At 37.0% G+C, this 20,744-nt stretch overlaps 1 protein-coding gene across 1 annotated transcript; it reads left to right on the top strand.

Moving 5' to 3' along the window:
* Positions 1-19,893: 19,893 nt before the first annotated feature.
* Positions 19,894-20,329, top strand: LOC114052911 (40S ribosomal protein S19a-like). The gene has a single exon (XM_027875694.1). The coding sequence runs from the start codon at positions 19,894-19,896 to the stop codon at positions 20,284-20,286; it is 393 nt and encodes a 130-aa protein (XP_027731495.1). The 3' UTR covers positions 20,287-20,329.
* Positions 20,330-20,744: the final 415 nt, after the last annotated feature.

Raw genomic sequence — 20,744 nt, 5'->3', positions numbered from 1 at the left:
CATCAGAACAAGATGGTGAAGTAGGTGCTATTATTATCTTTTTTTTTTTTTTTTTTTTTACAAATAAGGAAACTTAGACTGGGAGGTTAAGTGACTTACCCTAGGTTACATAGTGAGTGTTTGAGGCAGGACTTGATCCAGGACTTCTTCACTCTAAGTTCAGTGTTCTAACCATTACACCACCTAGCCTGATAAGACAGAGCTACAGTATCCTGCTACTGTAGTCTTCATGGGTGTCATAACTTTTCGCCATAGTTAATTTGCAGTGACTTGATGATAGTGCAAGAGTTTCTTAAAACTTTTTACAAGCTTCCTATTTTTATATCCCCTCCCCTTTTTAAAGGAGAATCAAAATTAACTCACTCATTGGAAAGGAATCCATGCCTGGTCAACAAGAATTTTGTTGTTGTTGTGATTTATGCTATTTAATTTGTTTGAAGGCCTTGTCTCCAAAACCACATTTTATTACCCAATCATTTCGAAAGTCATAGATCTGCTCTCTACTTTTCCAGTCTTTACTTAATATCTTAATTCTTTTAGTTATTTGCATTTCTAAGACAAAACAGTTCAAACTTTTTTTTTCTATGAATATGTTGAATCTTAAACACTATGGACTTTTCACATATACCTTTGATTGGAAAATCTATCATTGAACTGCTATATATGAAGAGAGATAATATTCACAACCCTTCCTTGTGCCTTATGTTAATAAGAAAAGAAAGCACACAAAGGTGGAAGATTCCTAAATAATCTCTGTTGTGGAATAAAAATGACATTGATTTTAAAGTAAAGAAATTATAAAAAGAAAAAGGAGTATTCATATGGTAAGAGAAGACTTGGGTGAATTAATATAAATTAGTGCCGGAATCTTTCAGCTTTTACATCTTGTGTTTCCTCAAACAAGAAATTCATTGTTCTTTAAAACAAAAACAAAAACAAAAACAAAATGACACTGCTACAATGATTGAGAAGAATAATGGAAAGAGCATTGTTAATTATAATCTATGTGACATTACGAAAGTCATATCATCATCATTATCATCATCATCATCATCCTTTTTATGTTGAGAAAGCACAATATTTATACTATCTTAATTTTCCCAAAAACAATACAATGAAGTGGCTGTTACTATATATATTTTAAGAGTGAGTACATTGACATTTTAAAGTTAAATGATGTACCCATAATCATACAGTGTTGAATGTAAGTAACAACTTTTTGAGAAGAAATTCAAATCTATGTATTCATGATTCCATGTCCACTGCTCTGTATTTTTTCTTCCGTGCTCTCTTTAAATCTCAATTTCCTTAACTGGTAAATGAGGGAGCTGAATTAGATGGCATCTTATAATCCTAGATGCTCTGATTCTATGATTCCAAAGTAATCCTTTCCTTGGAGTGCCAGCATTCAGTCAGATTAACTTCCCCAAGTGACATTTATTTCCATTTTCTATGTGAAAATGGATGCATATGTGGTAGAAATTCAAAATACACCACAAAGAGATTCCAAGCCTTGCTCCTTCGAAAATCAGAAGAGAAAACTGAGTAAGGTCATTCTAAGCCTTCAAAACACATTTGTAACAAGAACTGAGCACAGACAGTTATTGAACACCCTACCATTATCCCTCCAGCTTACTCCATGTTCAGAATTGATTACCTATCTCAGAATACTTTCCTTAGATCTCTCTATCTTGATGATTTGAATCCTTTCTTATCAAAGGAGTGATCTGAAGACTCATTGTACCTGCTTCTGATGCATTTAGAGTTGAAAGAGCTTTGAACTCAGAGACTACTTGACTTTCTCTGTTACCAGATTATAACTTTAGATGAATTATTGGTCTACAATGCCTCAGTTTCCTCATCTGTAAAATGAGACAGTTGGAGTAGATAACCTCTACAGAAGGGTTTGTTAACAGTGTGTGTGTGTGTGTGTGTTGTTGTGTACGAGAGAGAGAGAGACAGAGAGAGAGAGAGAGAGGGAGGGAGGGAGGGATATGGACCCCTCTGACAATCCGGTGAAACCTGTGAACACTTTTCTCAGGATAACATTTCTAACAAATTGAAGAAAATGCTAAATTTTAGTTAGAGATTAAGCAAAAGAAGGATGCAGTTTGTTTTGGCAGTATTCAAGTTCCCATACTCCTAAAATCTATCCATGGATTCATGTACCCCACCTGAAGGGACATCTTCTATATCTATGTACCATGATCCTCAGATTCATATCGGGGGCTCTTAAAGTTCCCTTTCTGCTCTGAGAGATTTCTGATACCTATCCAACAATGCAGTTACGGCAGCCTGCCGGTATTCATTTTAGCGTGACTTTTTGTGGTTAATGTGTTGGTGTCTTTATGATCATTCAAGGTTTTCCTTTCAGTGAACATCATCAAGTGAAAGTTTGTGGAGATGAGATATTGAATGAAATGGCAAAGTAAACCTTTTTGTTGTTACTCTTCTTGTTATCAATCATGTCTAACTCTTCATGACCCCATTTGGGTTTTCTTGGCAAAGATACTGGAGTGGTTTGCCAATTCCTTCTCCAGTTCATTTTGTAGATGAAGAAACTGAGGCTAACAGAGTTAAGTGACTTACCCAGAATCACACAGCTTCTAAGTGTCTGAGGCCAGATTTGAACTCAGGAAGATGAGTCTTCTAGACTCCAGGCCCAGCGCTCTGGCTACTGTGCCACCTAGCTTCCCAAAGTAAACCTGCCCATTGAATATCATAGATATTCACAGCACTAGCTGGAAAAAAACATAGAATTATAGACCTTGAACTGCAAGGGACCTCAGAACCCATCTAGTCTAACCCCATCATTTTACAGATGAGAAAACGAAGGCCCATGGTTGTTCACTCATGTGCCCAGGGTCACAGAGGTAAGCAGTAGGGTCAAGACTTGAACCCATGTTCCCTGATTCCAGTCAATGTCCATTCATCAGTAGAACACTCAGAGATTAGACAGTTCAATGACCTCATTTTACAGACAAGGAAATTAGCACTCAGAATAAGTATGTGCTTTGTCCAAAGATCCCACAAGATAGCAGCAGAGCTGATACTCAAACTGGGTCTCCTATCTCCTAGGCCTGCTCCCATCCCTGTCCATACACTGTCAAGTGGGTAATCTTTCTGTAGCTGTGAAATTTCTTCATGCACGAAAAAGAATCTGAGGTACCAATTTGCTTGATTAGTGACAATTAAATAATCCATCAAGGCTTATATATGCAACAAATCACTCAGCATTTGAGGAGATGATAAAAGTGATTATGATTAGGCACACCTAGGAGGACAAATATTACCTATATTTGCAATCTGTAAACCCGATGAGTTTACAGCGAACATTGACAAAAGTTCCTTATTTTTGACAGAGAATCTGATAGGGGATTAGAAAATATTTTACTTTGGCTAAAATCAAAAATTGTTTTTCATTGAATACTTTGTTTATGGCTGGTCTTAACATCATTTTGTAATTCATACATAAATACATACACATATATGTATATGTATGTATGCATGTATGTATTAGCCTGTGGAAAATTAAATAACAATTTTTGTTGTTGTTGAATCCTTTCAGTTATGCATGACTCTTTTTGACCCCATTTTGGGATTTTCTTGGCAAAGATACTGGAATGGTTTGCCGTTTCCTTATCCCATCCATTTTACAAATAAGGAAACTTAGACAGACAGGTTTAAATGACTTGCCCAGGGTCACACAGTGTATAAGGGTCTGAGGCCACATTTGAAATAATAAAAAAGAGCCTTCCTGATTCCAAGCACAGTGCTCTATGCACTACACCACCTAACTTCCCTAAATAAACGTACAGAGATGTAGTATTTCATAGAAGGAGAAATAACGCAATTAACTTTGTTCATTAAGAATTAACTGCAAACTTCTATTTTACAAGTTCTACTATCACCTCCCAGATTTATTTTGGATTACTAGATCATTCCTGGAAAATAGTTTATATTTATTCTTAGTTCAACAAAAACCTTTGTAGTCATGAGGCTCTCTGAGTTAAAGGCAGATACAATGTTTAGAAAACTAAGCTTATTGTCTCCTATCCTGGGTCAATGATGGTACAAAAGGAGATTGTTTTCATTCATTCATTCATTCATTCATTCATTCAACAAATAATCACTAAAAAGGAACTTTTTTTTTTTATAAAACTACTACATAAATGCTATACCAAATACTGTGAGGAAAACATTGACACAGGAAATATAGTTCTTGCCCTCAAGGGGCTTACATTCAAATAAGACAAAAATAAGATATTTACATTGTTAGAAAAAATAAGAGAGATGTGAGAAGAATCACTAGTGATGATTAAAAGATCACTTCCCACAGAGGTGAACAGAGAAAACAGGATAAGGCAGCATCCAAGTTGGATGTTGAAGGATAAGCAAACTCTGCGTGTGTGTGTGTTCTTATGTGTGCATGTATGTGTGTGTACAGAGAAAGAGAGAGAAAGAAAAAGAGAGAGACAGAGGGAGAGAGAGAATTGGGGAAGACATTCAAATCTTCTGATGGAGCAAATACCATAAACAGAAGTGTTTTGAGAGAAACTGAAGTGGACCAAAAGTATGTAGTGTATTAGAGCAATGGGCTTGGAGGCAAGAAGATGTGAGTTCAAATTGCTACCTCAAACACTCGCTATGTGACCAAAGCAAGACAACCTCCCTCAGACTCAATTTCCTCATGTATTAAATGGGGATAACAACAGCCCCTTACCTCACAGGCTTCTTGTAAGGATAAAATGAAGGGTTATATGTGAAGTGTTTTGTATACATGTGCACATACATATTTCATATTATTCTCACAATAACCTTTGGAGACATATGCTATTATTATTATCCCCTTTTTATATATCCATAAACTGAAGCTGAGCAAGATTAAAAGATTTGTCCAGGGGCACAACCTGTAACTATATGAAAAAAAGACTCAGAGTCCAAATACAGCAATCTACCCATTAAGTCATATGTAGGACAAAGCTTCATACGTTCTTTTGTTTTTTCCCCACAGGGAATACTGAAATTTGCCACCATTTATGCAAATTGCTAGCTATCCTCAATGTGGCTGTGTCCCCAACAAACATGCATGCTCTGTAGGAATCATGCTGATTGTTGCTAAACAGAGTGAGACTGTGTTACAAGCTTTGCCAGCATTAATTAGCCTGCAATGTATTTTCCTTTCATATAGCATTGCTGCCTAAATATAATGAAATGTTCCATTGTTGTACCAATATATGGTATATATTGTGGGCTTGATCAACAAGCCTACAAACAGAATCCTTTCATGAATCTGATTCCTTGAGTTGCGCAAGTTTCCATAGTGGAGATGTCAGACAAACAGAACAGCCGCCCTGCCAAGTCGGGATTCCAGTACGATCTTGTTACAGGTGCAGGAATGAAAAGCCCAGATTCTTGAGAAGAATTGTCTGTGCGCCAGCATACAGACTTGACCTCATTTCAGACAACAGCTTTTCCTTTTCACCCTCAGCACAGCTGACTTTGAGAATAAGATCCATCCATTTGGCTCAAATTTCAAACAGACTTGGATTCAAGGCCAACTTTCACAAGTTTCCTTTGAAAATGGAACGTGAAGGCTGTTCTTTTTTTGTTTTTTGATAGATTTGTGAAGAATTAATCACTTATGTCAATATTTAATGGAAGAGAAAAAAGCCCAAGATTTTGTTTCTAGTACAACCTCCCTAAATTTCATATTTCTAGTTTTGAATGCCTCTAGTTTTGTCAAACTATGACTGAAGATAACAGGATGTGCTGATGATGCACAATGTTCTGATGATGCAGACTACTGAAGGGTATAAGATCTTCCCTATCCACAGACCAAGACAAGGGACAAGGAACTTCCCTAACGTATTGTTCTGGGATTTGTTCCAACCCAGACCCACCTTGGGGAACTATTCCTTAAAAACAGGTCTTGAGGTAAACATCCAGGGACTTGGCCAGTTCCTGGGTATTTACCTGAGACATTTTTGACATAATAAAGATTGTTCTTGAGGTCAGAGAGTTTTGGCCAAAACTCTCAGGTCCCTAAGATCAATCCCCTGTTCCTTGGCTCCCTGCCTTCTTTGTGTAAGGATGATAAAAAGGGTCTTTCTTGGGAAAGTGACTTTGGGAGACTCCCCTCGGAGAGGATGCTCTGCCGTAGGGACTTTCCCAACCTAGACCCTGATAGCTGTGATACAGGACTTCCCCAGCCAGATGTTCAGGAGTTGGTACTTCCTCGGATTGGTGATGTATTTCTTCTTCTTTATCTCTCTATTTTTTCTTTTAATAGTCTTTGTTTCTAAGATTGTATAATCATATGTAATCACATTTATGTGCATGTATGTTCATGATTATTATCATTATTAAATCATTTATAAGCTAGGAAAAGTGTGAACGTATCTTTGTGGGTACAGAAACAAATTATAAGTGCTGCACAGCCCGTAACACCTTACTGTTACAATTGAATTCCTGGTAGCTTTCACCGATATTTTTTAAAATTTTCATTTTTGTCTTGAACCTGTGATTTTATCAATATCCAGAACTCTCAGTGTGAACATTTCTTCCACATTGTAGATTAATAACTCTAAAGTGACTTGTATTCTTACAGTATTGCCTGGGGGCACTGAGTATTTAAGTGAACTATCCATGGTCCCTCATTCCTTTGTGTTAGAAGCAGGACTTGCATCTAGATGTTCCTGACAACAATATTGGTCCTCTACCTTCTAACGCTGATTCTTTTTTATTTTTTTTTACATTTTTTAACTTTTTTGTTTAAAGTTTTGAGTATCAAGTCTTTCTCCTCTCCCTAACTGAGATGGCAATCCTTTAGATATAGGTTATACATGTGCAGTCATGTAAAACATTTACATATTAGTCATTTTGTATAAGAAGACTTGAATAAAAGAAAAATAAAGAAAGTGAAAAATAGCATGCTTCAGTCTATATTCAATAAATATCAGTTCTTTCTCTGGAGGAAGATAGTACACTTCATCAGTCCTTTGGGATTGTCTTGGATCATTGTATTGCTGAGAATAAATAAGTCATTTACAATACTTCATTGAACAATATTTCTATTACTGTGGTCAATGTTCTCCTGGTTCTGTTCACTTCACTATGCTTCAGTTCATGGAAGTCTTTCCAGGTTTTTCTGAAATCATCCTGTTCATCATTTCTTATAGCACAATAATAGATCGTTAAGACATTCCCCAATTGAAGGGCATCCTTTTGATTTCCAATTCTTAGCCACCACAAAAAGAGCTGCTATAAATATTTTTGAACAAGTAAGTCATTTTCCCTTTTTTGGATGTTTTGGGATATAGACTTAGCAGTGGTATTGTTGTACCAAATTGTATGCATAGTTTTATAGATCTTTGGGCATAGTTCCAAATTGCCCTCCAGAATAACTGGATCACTTCACAACTCCACCAACAGGGCATTAGTGCCCCAGTTTTCCTACATCCACTCTAACATCCAGCATTTTCTCTTTTTTGTCATTTTAGTCACTCTGATAGGTGTGAGGTGGTACCTCAGAGTTGTTTTAATTTGCATTTCTCTGATCATTAATGATTTAGAGCATTTTTTTCATATGACTACAGATAGCTTTGATTTCCTCACCCAAAAACTAACTGTTCATATCTGTTGACCATTTATCAATTGGGGAATGACTGGTATTCTTATAAATTTGACTCAGTTATCTATATTTTTTTTTAGAAATTAGGCCTTTGTCAGAAACACTGGCAGTAAAAATTGTTTCCCAGCTTTCTGCTTCCCTCCTACTGTTGGCTGGATTGGTTTTGTTTGTGCAAAAACATTTTTTTAATTTTATATAATCACAATTATCTATTTATATTTTGTAATGTTCTCTACATTTTCTCTGGTCCTAAATTCTTCCCTTATCCATAAATCTGACAGATAAACTATTACATGCTCTCTTAATTTGCTTATGGTATCACCGATTAGGTGTAAATCATGTACCCATTTTGAACTCATCTTGGTATACAATGTGAAACATGCTGGTTCATACCTAGTTTCTGCCATACTGTTTTACAGTTTTCTCAGCAGTTTTTGTCCAATAATAAGTTTTTGTTTCAAAAGCTTTGATCTTTGGGTTTATCATATACTAGATTACTATTTGTATTTAGAGTGTCAAATTTACTGGCATATAATTGGGCAAAATAGTTCCTAACAATTGTACTAAGTCCATTTTCATTGATGGTAAATTCACCACAGACTGCTCACTTGCCTGGGGGTTGCTGGTTTGCAGGAGGGTGGGGCCTCACTGGTGGATTTCCCCAGGCTTGAAGCCTTGCTTCAGGCCTCCTGATATGAGGTTGACTGCTGCTGGTGCTCTTGAAACTCAATCCCTTCCCATCCCAGTGAAATAGACCTTTCCTGCCATGTTGGTAAGTTGCTTCCTTGATCCAAGATTAATTTTGAGTTGATTTTCTAATTATTTGAAGGAGAATTTGGAAGGGTTTCATAGGGTTCCTTCTTCATTCTGCCATCTTGGCACTGGAAGTCCCTAAGGCTGATTCTTACAGAAGGATATGTGGAAAAGGAAAATAGCAGAGAATGGTAGAATTGTCATTCTTTCATTTGATAATAATTTCATAAATGTTTACTTTGCCAAACATTATCATAGGAACTGAAGGGAATATATCTATATCTATATAAAAATCTCTGCCTCCACAAAACCTACATTTTCATTTAAAATGCAAATGGCTACATTTTTTAAAATGCCCAATGAATTCTTATGAATGCAAATGCCACATGATGACTTGATTTTGATTTTATCTTTTTTCTTTGTATAAAACATAACTACATATGGAAAAAGTACTAACTGATTTACTTTGGAAGCTAACTAGTTAAAGAGGTCATTGGGATACATTTTTAGGCACTAAAGAAGATATTCAATAATTTAACAATTGCAAAAAAAAGGTTAAGCACTCTCTCCAAATAGCAAAGCTCTTCTTTTCTCCCACAAAGTAGTAGGTCCTTTGGGTTCAACCATTATAGTTGTCTTAGAGATATCAACTTGTTGCCTTTGACATTTTAAAATAAGCATGACCATTCACCCATATCTTTCCTCTTGTGACTTTTGCTTCTTCAGTGTGGTATATAGAGAATTTTTTCTTTAGAAAGTAATTTCTAAAAGCTGGACTGGGTATAGTGGAACATGACAGCCCTCCCTATCATTGAGAAGACTGAAACTGGTATAATCACTGGAGTTCTGAGTTACAATAGATTTACAACAGATTGAAATTTCAAAATAAGCCAGACATTAATACAGTGTGCTCTTGGTAGCAAAGGTCAATCAGGCTGACTATAAAGTTGTGAACAAACCTAGTTCAGAAATGGAGCAGGTAAAAAACTTCTATGCTGATTTAACAGCCAGCCTAAACAAGATTGAAAAACACATTCTCAAGCAAGCAAACAAAGTCATTGGGAGTTTGATGGGAACATGAACATATATTTCATTACTGGGATATGATGTTATCAATGGATTAAGAATTGTATCACAATAAACCAACTCTGCTGTTCAAGTAATTTTCAATTTTTTTTAATGCCACACATTAAAATTATGAAGTTGTTAAAGTCTAATGGCTATGTTTTTACAATCAGGGATGGAGATCAGAAAAGTATAGTGGTGAGATTTGTGGAGGTAGAATTAAGCATGATTTAAGCAAAAGATTCCTTATAATAAAAACTATTAAAAAGTGAGGATGCTGCCTCAGGAAATGGGCTTTCTTTCACTCAAGGTTTTTAAATGATGACTGGATATCTCTGTGTAGAGAATATTGCAGAATAGAGCCCAGGACAGCTACTGATTGGGCTCAATGACCTCTGGGGATCTTTATAACTCTACAATCCTATGGCTGTGTTCAACAGAATAGTGTCCTAAAGGAAGGACTGGACTAGGAGTCAGGAAACTTGCATTGGATTCCTGATCCTACTGTTAACTCAGTGTGTCAACGTAACCTAGTGTTTTTACTTCCCTTGGCCTATTTTTCCAACTATAAAATGAGCAGCTAGTATAATGCCTAGCATATAGTGAGTACTTAATTAATGTTTGTTAATTGATTAATTGATTGACCAGGTGATCATTAATTTTTTTCCAACACTAACATTCATTGATTCTATTTTCCAGTACTCCACCAATTACTGATGGTCCCAATTTTTTAAATTGTGATACAAATTATCAAACCTGCAAACCTGTCATATTCCTGTCTGTGACTATGCACAAGCCTGCACTGTCTTTCCTGTTATGACTCAAAATAGCACAGTTCTTGACTTTTTTTTTATTTGCCGCTGTTATCATCTGTTCATCTATTTTACTGGTATTACTTTGATTATTACCAGTCTTTTTGTTTATATTGTGGTTTAACACAATCTCTCAATCATACACTTTATCAATCATTATGTAACCATTTAATGACATGCTATAGTCATCCACATAGTGTGGCTTAAAGCTGAAAAAAAATGTTGAGAGAGGTAAGTAAAATATTTCGGACAGAAAAGCTTTCCTGACATCCTCATCTAGCCAAGAAATGGTTGGTGAATTCTTGTTTGGAATCATGGAAGTTTTATTCATTTCTCCACATCTTCTTCTCTAGCTACATCTGGTACCTGCATCATGGTCTTTCTATGCTATTGAGCAGTGGACGCCTATGCCTATTAGTCATCAATAATGAAAACTGCAGAGATATTTATATAATACATCTAGCTACCCAGAGCAAAAGGGTAAGGGGCCCATGTCTCATTGTTAGTTACATGTGATGACACATAAAATGAACATAATAAATGCTTCTGAGTTATTAGAAAAGTGGCAATAACTTGAATGTCTCACAATATAATGGCTAGCCTTCATATTGCACATTAAAGTTGGCAAAATGCTTTACACGTAGTATGCCATTTGATCCTCCCAACAGCCCTGGGAAATAGGCACTTCTTATCCAAATTTCTATTATTATACTCATTTCTCACTAGACAACATCCTAGACTTCACCATCACGCCCTTCTGGCGTTAGCTACCTTTCCTTCCTATTTTCATTTCCCATTGACATATTGTCTTCTTGAGAGAAGACTTTTTTTCCTCTTGTATTCCCAGGTTTTAGCACAGGGTCTGGTACATGGTAAGAACTTAATAAATGCTTACTAATATCATCAGTTTTGTGATGTTGGGGAAATTATTCATCCTCTCTTAGCCTCAATTTTCTCCTCTTTCAAATAGGGACAATAATAATGACTACCTCACAGTGTTCTTGTGAAGATCAAAGGAGATAATATGTGTAAAGAATTTTGTGTTCTGACTAATGATCTTCTTGGCTTCCTTTAAATCTCAACTAAAGCCTACCTTGTACAGGAAACCTCCGATCCCTCTTAAGAGTAGTGACGTCTCTCTGTTAATTATTTCCTAATTATCATGTATATAGTTTGCTTTGTATATTTTTGTTGTAATGTTGTCTCCTCCATTAGATTTTAAGTTCATTGAGGGCAGGGACTGCCTTTTCCCTCTTTTTATATCCCAACTCTTAGCACAGTGGCCTGACACATAGTAAGTACTTAATAAATGTTTGTTGATTAAAAAAAAAAAAATCAAAGAATTTGGAACACCTAAAATGGAACGGACACAAAAAACATGAAACCTGAGATGAGAGTTCTTTCCAAATTTACCAATCACCACTGAGGTGTGGGATTTCCATGAACTGACATTGCTTTTAAGAGAAGTTTCTTACTTGAGATTATAATAGCAATGGAAAAAGGGAAACATTGGGTTGCTGAGGTTTGCGTGATGGTCAGACATGTTGCTGAACCTTTCTTGTTTGGATGGTCCAACCAAGGTGTCGTGGTTAATGGGATTCAAATACCTTTGGATGCCTTTTCTACTATCTCTATTAAGTTCAACCCTTGTAGTGAATGTACAGAATAGTTCTTTTCTCCAACCCAGGAAGGTTCTGGTTATCTGGATCAATACAAACTCCAACAACATATTCCAAAGCTGCTCTGTTGGGTTAGTGTCTGTTCTGCCAATACTTCCATAAGCAGAACCATGGATCTGAAAAGAAGTCAGCGCACTCTGGACTAGCAGAATAAGGTGGAAGAAAGGCAGAAATATATGTATATAATCATAGTAGTTCGTGTTTATGTAATTCTTTAAGAATTGTAAAATTCTCATCTCTTTTAATTAGCACAATAATAGTATGAGTTAAGAGCTATCATCACCATTTCTCAGATGAAGAAACTGAGAATTGGAAAATAAATATTACCTCCCTGAGGTTACATAGCTGATTCTTGTCAAGCTAGGTGGAGCAGAGGATGCTACACAGGAATTAGAGTCAGAAAGACCTGAGTCTGAATCCTGCGATAGACAAAACTTCCTAGACTTGTGACCCTGGGCAGGTCACTTAAATTCTGTATCCAAGTTTTGTCATCTATAAAATGAAGGAACTGGACTCATTTAAGGTCTTTTCCAGCTCTAAAACTGTGAACCTACAGATTTTTCCAGGGTCAGAGTGTTAATTGATTGAAGTCATGGGACTAAAATTGAGGTAGGTATTCCAACTCCCTTGTCCTCTACTCTTTTTACCACAGGCTACTGACTCTCCTGTGAGTCCTGCAACTGACTACCAATAGAGAAGCCAGTCACAGAATCACTGATTACTTCTTTTTTTATTTTTTTTTCTTTTTGTGAGGGCATTTGGGGTTAAGTGACTTGCCCAGAGTCACACAGCTAGTGAATGTTATGTGTCTGAGGCTGGATTTGAACTCAGGTCCTCCTGACTCCAGGGACAGTGCTCTATCCACTGCACCACCTAGCTGCCTCTATTTAATTTTTTTTAAATCAACTTTACAAATAAAGATTTGTTTTTCCTTTTGTTTTTTTTTTCTGTGTGTGTGTGTGTGTGTATTTAGGCAATTAGGGTTAAGTGACTTCCCCAAGGTCACACAACTAGTGTCAAATGTTTGGTCTGAGGCTGGATTTGAACTCAGGTCCTCCTGACTTCAGGGCTGGTGCTCTATCCACTGCACCACTAATTCTTAAACTTAACCTGTACCTGAGCATCCTACAACATTTCTGTACTTACAATATCCCTGGAAATGATCATTTGGATTCTGCAAGATGCTGTCCAGTGAGAAAGAACCCACAATTGAGGCAATTCATTGAATTTAGGCACTTGAAACCACATTGATGTTGGGTTTTGTTTTGTTTTGAGAGTTATTGTGGCAAAACAGAAAGAAAGAGAGACACGCAAGAATGAGAAGTCACCTTATATCACCTTACTGACATCTAGGGTATGTCATATCAGTAAAAAAAAAACTACACTGATTCCTTTACTATTTCTTCCCTACTCTCTGTGGCCATTATTTGGGGATGAACATACAGGAGGGCAAGAAGAAAGAAGGAATTTCATTAATGACCTTCAGAAAACATCTGGTTTACCTTTAATACAGGCCTCTCACTCTCTAAGAGGAGATGTTTTATTTGAAAATCAAATAATAGCATGTGCATGTTTAGAATTTTAAAAATACTGCTAATAGGCTGAATCCAGAGTTAACTGGTTCAATACTATTTCCACACTTGAGTTTACTCCATCTATTTTCTATCAATCAGAGAGTCTGATCTTGGCCAAATCCATTTCACCCCCACAGAAAGCACCAGCTGTAACACTGATGGAAAAGGAATTGATCCCAGGAGTAATTGAACCAAACACATCCAAGGCACTAATTCCTTGTGGCAGAGGGTGTGTGGTATATAAATTAGTGTACCTAACATACTTTCCTTGACTATGTCTGGCCACTTCCTTTTCCAGAGCAGGCAGCATGTGGAATTATTCAGAGCATCAAAACAGTGCTTTGCCCTAAGCACTGACATTGTTTTCTAATTTCATTACTCTTGGATGGAACAGAAGGATCAGTAGGGGGAGGGTGGAATAGGGAAACATGGCATTCATGCTCCCTTGGCCTGAAACATTTCTGATGTCTCTAATTTTAAGTCTACTACCCTTGGCAATGACCTTTGAATAAATAGCACTGCAAGTTTTAGTATGAAAACTCCAGAACTGTTGGGGGGGGGAATCATAAAATTGTCAGTGGCAGTGGCAGACAGCTAGTGACAGAAGTTGTGAATTTGAAAGGATATTTGGCTGTACTTTGGCTTATGGTGACACCGATTTCTTGCTCTGGTAGACCTTAAAGGACAAGGCAGCATAATGAAATTTCATTTAGAGTATGCCTTATGAATGTAATGTGTTAGGATAATTTTACTTAAAAATGATTACCTAAAACATGGTGTGACTTGCAGACTTTGAGTAATCACAGATAGGTAACATAATAGAAGTACCATAGAAATGGAAAATGGGTCATGTTGCCCAAATTAAAAAAAAAAAAAAAGAGAAGAGTGTCTAAAAACTAGACTAGTGGGGCTGGATTCTCATTCCTGGGAAAATAGTAGAATTGACTATTACAAATATGGTGATATATAGCCATTATATATAGCAATCATGGCTTCACTAAGAATATGTTATACCAATCTCACTTTATTTCCTTTTTTTTTCAAAAAGGTGTTTAATCCAATATATGATAGGAATGACATATGTGTATGTATACATGTATGCATGTATATATATTCACACATATATATACATGTGTGTATATACATACATACATATGGAGAAAGAGAGAGAGATTATCTAGACTTTAGCAAGACATTTAATAAACTATCTCTGACTCTTCTTGTGGAAAAGATGGAGAAATGTGGACTAGAGGATAATGGAATTAGATAGTTTCAAGAACGACTGAATGACCAGGCACAAATCCTATACATTAATGCTTTAATATAAGCTTAACAGCAGATTTGCAAGGAAATGCCTCCAGGGATCTTTGCTTAACTTTATGATATTTAACTTTATTTTTAATCATAAAGACATAGATGGAATGTCTAAGTACAGGTGGCACAAAGCTGAAAAGATCAGAAGTCCCAAAAATTTGTTTTTGACTGGCTAGGGTATTGTGATGAAAATTAGGATGAAATTTGATAGGGTTGAAGGTTCAAAAAATCAACTTCATGAGAACAGAAATGTAATACGGTTGAATAACAGATTGTTTAAAAAATCTATGGGTTTCAAGTGGGCTGCAAGTTCAATATGAGTCAACAGTAGGCTGTTAATGTGAACTTGGGTTCCATTAAGAGAAATATACCTTCCAAGAATGAGGAGGAAGCAGACCACTTCAGCAGTGCTATATTTCACTCTTGTCACTACAATTAAAGACACTGATAATAAGCTCCAGGCCTCATTGGTACCCTTTGGAGAATAGATACAGAACCCAATGGATTTTACGATCAGATCTCCTCTGTTGTGTAATCATGGGAGAAAATGCCCTCAGGACATGAAGAAACAGGTCATCAGTTATATGCCAGATGAGCTACTCTAGGTTGGGATCCTTAAATAATAGCAGCTGACAATATAAGGGCTCTCTAAGGTTTGTTCCTAACAACAAAGATAGACCAAGGCTCTTAGATGATGCCACAAGTAGTAAGTACTGACATAATGGCTTCTCTCAGCCTTCTCATCGAGGAGAACTATATTATTGCTACTGACCTTGTTGCTTCTAAGTTGTTTTACTATCCTATGGACTATCTATTACATGCTAGAATTGTATTTGAGGTCATCATGTAAAGGACTAGGGTCATTCTTTTTGTGATGCCCTTCCCCCACCCACTTTAAAAAAGTAGAAAGCCAAAAACATAGAAGAACCCATATCCCTAAGTTGCTATTTAAACAGCCACTCTTCCCATCTCTGATCCTGGGATTTGCACTCTGGTCAATAAGGAGGCAAATTTGACTCGGTGCTTTGGATTATGGGACTGAAGGAACTGGTTTCTACACTGATCTAGCCACCTTCATTACCCTTCCTTTAGTATTCCAAACAAAAGCTACTCAATATTACCTCCAGATCTACCCCAACTGCTTAGAGAAGCAGTATTTGATTCTAAGAAGTTGGACGTCAAAGGGTCCATGGAATTGAGCTAATGGACATTTGCAAGGGAATAGGTAGGCATTAGTGCAGTGTGTGTTATGGTCCATTATGGTCTATTCCACCTTCCTCTGCAAAGTGCCCAGGGAAACAGATGGCTCGGTTGTCAGGAGGTAACAGTATGTCTCTGTCAGATTTTCTATTCTGCTCTAGCCTTGGCTACCTCCTCACTTGGAGCTGGTTTGTTGGTTTGAAGTATTTTTGTAAGACTTTTAAATGCATTTTTCTTCTTTTCTCATCAATATTCTGTTGGATTTTTTTTTGCCCCTACACATCTTTTTCAAAATAAAAACCTACCCACCCCACAAATAAAAGCTTTAGGATATCCTGAGATGGGAAACCATAGCCCCAAAGCACATAGCCAACATCTTAGTTCAGGCCCTTCTCTCCTCTCATATAGATTTCTTCTATAGCCTTCTCTCATATCTAACAACCTGAAGCTGCCAAAATGATTTCCTTAAGTATATTTGACCCTATCACACCTCTACTTAATGAACTCTAGGACTTACTACTGCCCCTAGGAAAAATAGAAACTCATCTATTTGGCTCTGAGAAACCATCACAACATGGTCCCAACCTATCTCCCTAACCTCATCATTCATGACTACCCAGCCAATCCTCTGTGACCTCTCTCAAACCTCTCTCTCTCTCTCATTAACAAACAAACATTTTGGGGTAATGAGTGGTTATCTGTGGTAACCTGACCTGTCCAGGGTCACACAGTTATATGTGCCAGCAGAGATAGGACTTAAACCCAAGACTTCATGAGTTCGATGACTTACTATATATTCTCTTCCTGAGTAATAGCATCCACATTTCATAGAGTAAGAAACTAAGATTCAATGCCTTGACAAAGGTCTTATGTCTAGAAACTATATCAGAGCTCACACTTGTGTTGAGGTCTACTGATTCCCAGTCCAGCCATCTTTTTACCATACCATAAGGTATGGTCTTATGACTACATTTGGTAACTTGCAAAAATAACAACAAGAAGCTAGTCCCATTTTTCAGGACTGAATTATTTAAGAAAAAAAGGTGGAAAGTATTCTTGATTATTTAAATTCTTTCATCAACTATGACTTTTTTTATTTTCCATTTTTCCCAAGAGTATTGAAATATGCCAGTACATATTGCATTTTTTTTCCTCATGGAGGGCTGAGGTGCAGCCAACAATTCACACATTTATTATCGTCTGCATCAGCTTCCACATTATGCAACAAGCTCTGCTAATTAAACTATCACAAGACTCAACACAGCTATACAAAACTGCATAATTCAGGTTTAATGTGTATTGTGGAATATCTTCTCTGCAATACGCTGATAGAAAGTAATACCCAAAGATACCAGTTCTAGGTTTTTTTTTCATGCCATATACAAAACCCTTCATATTTCATTAGCAGGTAATTAAAGGTCATAAAAATATAATGTTCACACTGTTGGGGATAAGTGTATTGATTAAGAACAATTTAGTATCCTTCTATTATTAACCTTCCCCTCCATTTTATATGACTTAGCATGATAAGGAAAATGGCAGTGAGTTTCCAAAGATTAAGATTTTAGTTTGTTTTCATATATAAAAAGAGTATAGAGAAGAGCTATTTCCATAGGCCTGTCCTTTCATTTTAAATGATATTCTATTTAATATTTATAAAATGGGGTCATTAAAATATTTTGTTTTTACAATTCAGTATAGCCCCTATTGGCAGGGGAGGGGGTGATGGGAAATGTAGTTTTCTCCAACAAGAAAGAGAGCCTGAAGGGTCATGACAGATGGTAATTGCGTGGGATTTGTTGGATTGAGGAAGACCAAGCACTTTTGAGTTCCTCAAAGAGAAGGGAGAAGGACATTTAGTAATAGTCAGTAAATTTTAAATGGAGAGTTCTTCTACCTTCAAAATGATTAAATCATTAAAAGTTGAAAACCATCTGGATTATAATCAAATTTGTCTCCAGATAAAAATAATCTGATTTCTACTGTAATCTGATCAAATTTTAGCTATTAGGAATGGAGAAAGTGGGGAGGGGAGCAAAAGGGAACCACTGGGGACAATTGCTGTAGGCTTACTAACAATCCTATATTAAGTTCTCTCTCTAGCAATAGATAAGGAGGCATCATAAGTCTGAAATAGACAGATGATGTCTTCATAATGAGGAACTTTAACTCCCTGGACATGAGACCATGGGATGAGAGAATGCTATATTTGGAGCTGGAAAGGAACTCAGACTCATCAAGTCCAACACCTACATTTTATAACAATTCTGCCAAAAGCAAAGCATTTCCTAATTTCTTAACTTGCTTAATTACTAAGTTACCTTCAAAACCACCAAAATTAAAGTCCTGCCTCTGACATACTAGCTTTATGACCCAGGGCATACACTGAACTTACCAGCGTTTTAAGGAACCATACAGGTACAGAAAAACTGCTGACCTGCTTTAGGTGAAAGTTTTCTCACCTGAGAGCTCCAATATCAATATAATCACAGGTCCAAGTCATATCCCTATTCTTCACAACGGGAAAAAAATCAACAGACAACGGACAAGACATCTAATGTGAAACCGATTGCCTTCAATAAGTAAGAACTTATTGCTAGAGGGGAACTTTTTTGTGAAATTATCATTTTAACTGATAGATTTTGTCAAGGAGAAGAAAGCCTAGAATGATGTCACATAAACCTGAATTTAAGGACGTGTTTCAAAGAATTAAGAGAAATATATAGGATCCCAAGAAATAAAGTTCTATGTGAGAAAAATCAAGTTAGCAAGCATTGGAAACCCTCAAGATCAAAATTCTGAAGGAATAAAGAGAAAAAATAATTCAGTGGGGAGGAAAAGGGTAAATTGGATGTAAGGGTCTAAGTGGATCTGTGTGAAAACACAGGACATTCATCAAACAAAGAAGATTTTTAACCTCTGTGTACAAAGTGGAGTGGTCCACAGAGTTCTATAATTATACCAACAATCATACACACACCCTTACATATATACATATATATGTATGTACATATATGTATGCATATATGTATATGTATATGCGGGTGTGTGTGTATGTATACACCCTGTGTTCAAATCTCCCCTTTGATACTAGCTGTGTGACTAAGGGCAAGTCATTTAACTTCTCTGAGCCTCAATTTCCTCCAGTGTTAACTATCTTGGAATAATTATCCTTAAAGTATTGTTCTATGTCTATTTTAAGTTCAAATGAGATAAAGTATATCAAGTACTTTATGTATACACTTAAATATTATGTAACTACTAGTTATTTATTGAATAAACTGGAAGCAAGGGCAAGTTGGTACAACAATAATGGGTGAATACAAAATCGAGAAGTGGTCCTATAAGTTTAGCACTGGACTATTAAAGATCAGAATGAGGCAGAGCAGGCAAAGAAAGTTAAGAGCAACAAATGTTAAAGGTTATTTATATCCTCTCTTCTCTCTTGTGACACTGCCACCACCCTAGTACATGTCCTCATCTCAGACTGAGACTATTGCCAAAGCCTTCTGTTTGGTCTTTCTCCCTTAAGTCTCCATGAAATGGACTTTTCTAGAGTGTAGGTCCAAAATGACTTCAAGCATTCACGTGATTTTATTTGTAACCTCATTTTCACTTTTGAGTTGGCAATTGTGGCCATTCATGACTATGTACATTAGAGGGGAAAAAAAAATGAGACATATGATGCATTTAAGGAGTGGCTAGTATCCTACTAGGTGCTTTACTGGTCTTGTTAACCCTATCATTGCAAAAGGCTCCTTGGGCATTTGTTGCATATTTTTATTGCTTGCCTTTAAAATTCAAAGGTTTAGCTTTTTTCCCCTGGCTGGCCGCACGAAGCCCCACGGTGCCCCACGATGCCCATGCCCGGAGTCACGGTGAAGGACATGAACCAGCAGGAGTTTGTCTGGGCCCTGGCCGCCTTCCTGAAAAAGTCAGGGAAGCTGAAAGTCCCCAAATGGGTGGACACGGTCAAGCTCGCCAAACATAAGGAGCTAGCGCCCTACGACGAGAACTGGTTCTACACCCGCCGCCTCCACAGCCTGTCACCTGTACCTCTGGGACGGTGCTGGCATGGGCTCCGAGATCTAAGGGGGGTGCCAGCGCAATGGGGTCATGCCCAGTCACTTCAGCAGAGGCTCCAAGAGCGTGGCCCGGAGGGTCCTGCAAGCCCTGGAAGGCCTCAAGATGGTGAAGTGCCAGGATGGCGGCCGGAAGCTGACACCTCAGGGGCAGAGAGACCTGGACAGAATTGATGGACAGGTGGCAGCCGCCAACAAGAAACATTAGGACAAACCACACCAGATTCATAAAAACAAACAACAACAACAACAACAACAAAAACAACAGCAACAACAATAACAAAACTCAAAGGTTTAAAACTTAAGTTTTATGTTGCAGTTATGCCCCCAAAGTATAGTGCAAGTCTTTTGGGCTCCAAGCCAAAGTTGCAAGCACAGTGATGTCACTTAGTAAGACAATAAAGATGTTAGATAAATGTCATGCTGGAATGTCTACAGCCACCATCAGCTGTGAGTTTGGTGTTAAGAAATCAACAATTCATTATACAATGCTGAAACTGCTATCTAACACAGTAAAAAGATTTGGGTTTTTTTTTTAAGCTTTAGTTTTAAGAAATATATTTGCTGTGCACTATTTATAGTACTTGTAGATTTCATGTTATGAAAAGTGAATATTGTCTGAAATCAATTTT

Source organism: Vombatus ursinus, unplaced genomic scaffold, assembly GCF_900497805.2.
Source record: "Vombatus ursinus unplaced genomic scaffold, bare-nosed wombat genome assembly UNPS02014810.1, whole genome shotgun sequence".
NCBI classification, from domain to species: Eukaryota; Metazoa; Chordata; class Mammalia; order Diprotodontia; family Vombatidae; genus Vombatus; species Vombatus ursinus.
The sequence above is the reverse complement of the archived record's forward strand: the minus strand, read 5'-3'. Positions and strand labels throughout refer to the sequence as shown.

Coding starts and splice junctions, on each gene's coding strand:
- LOC114052911 (XM_027875694.1), top strand. CDS start 19,894: ATGCCCGGAGTCACGGTGAAGGACATGAACCAGCAGGAGTTTGTCTGG.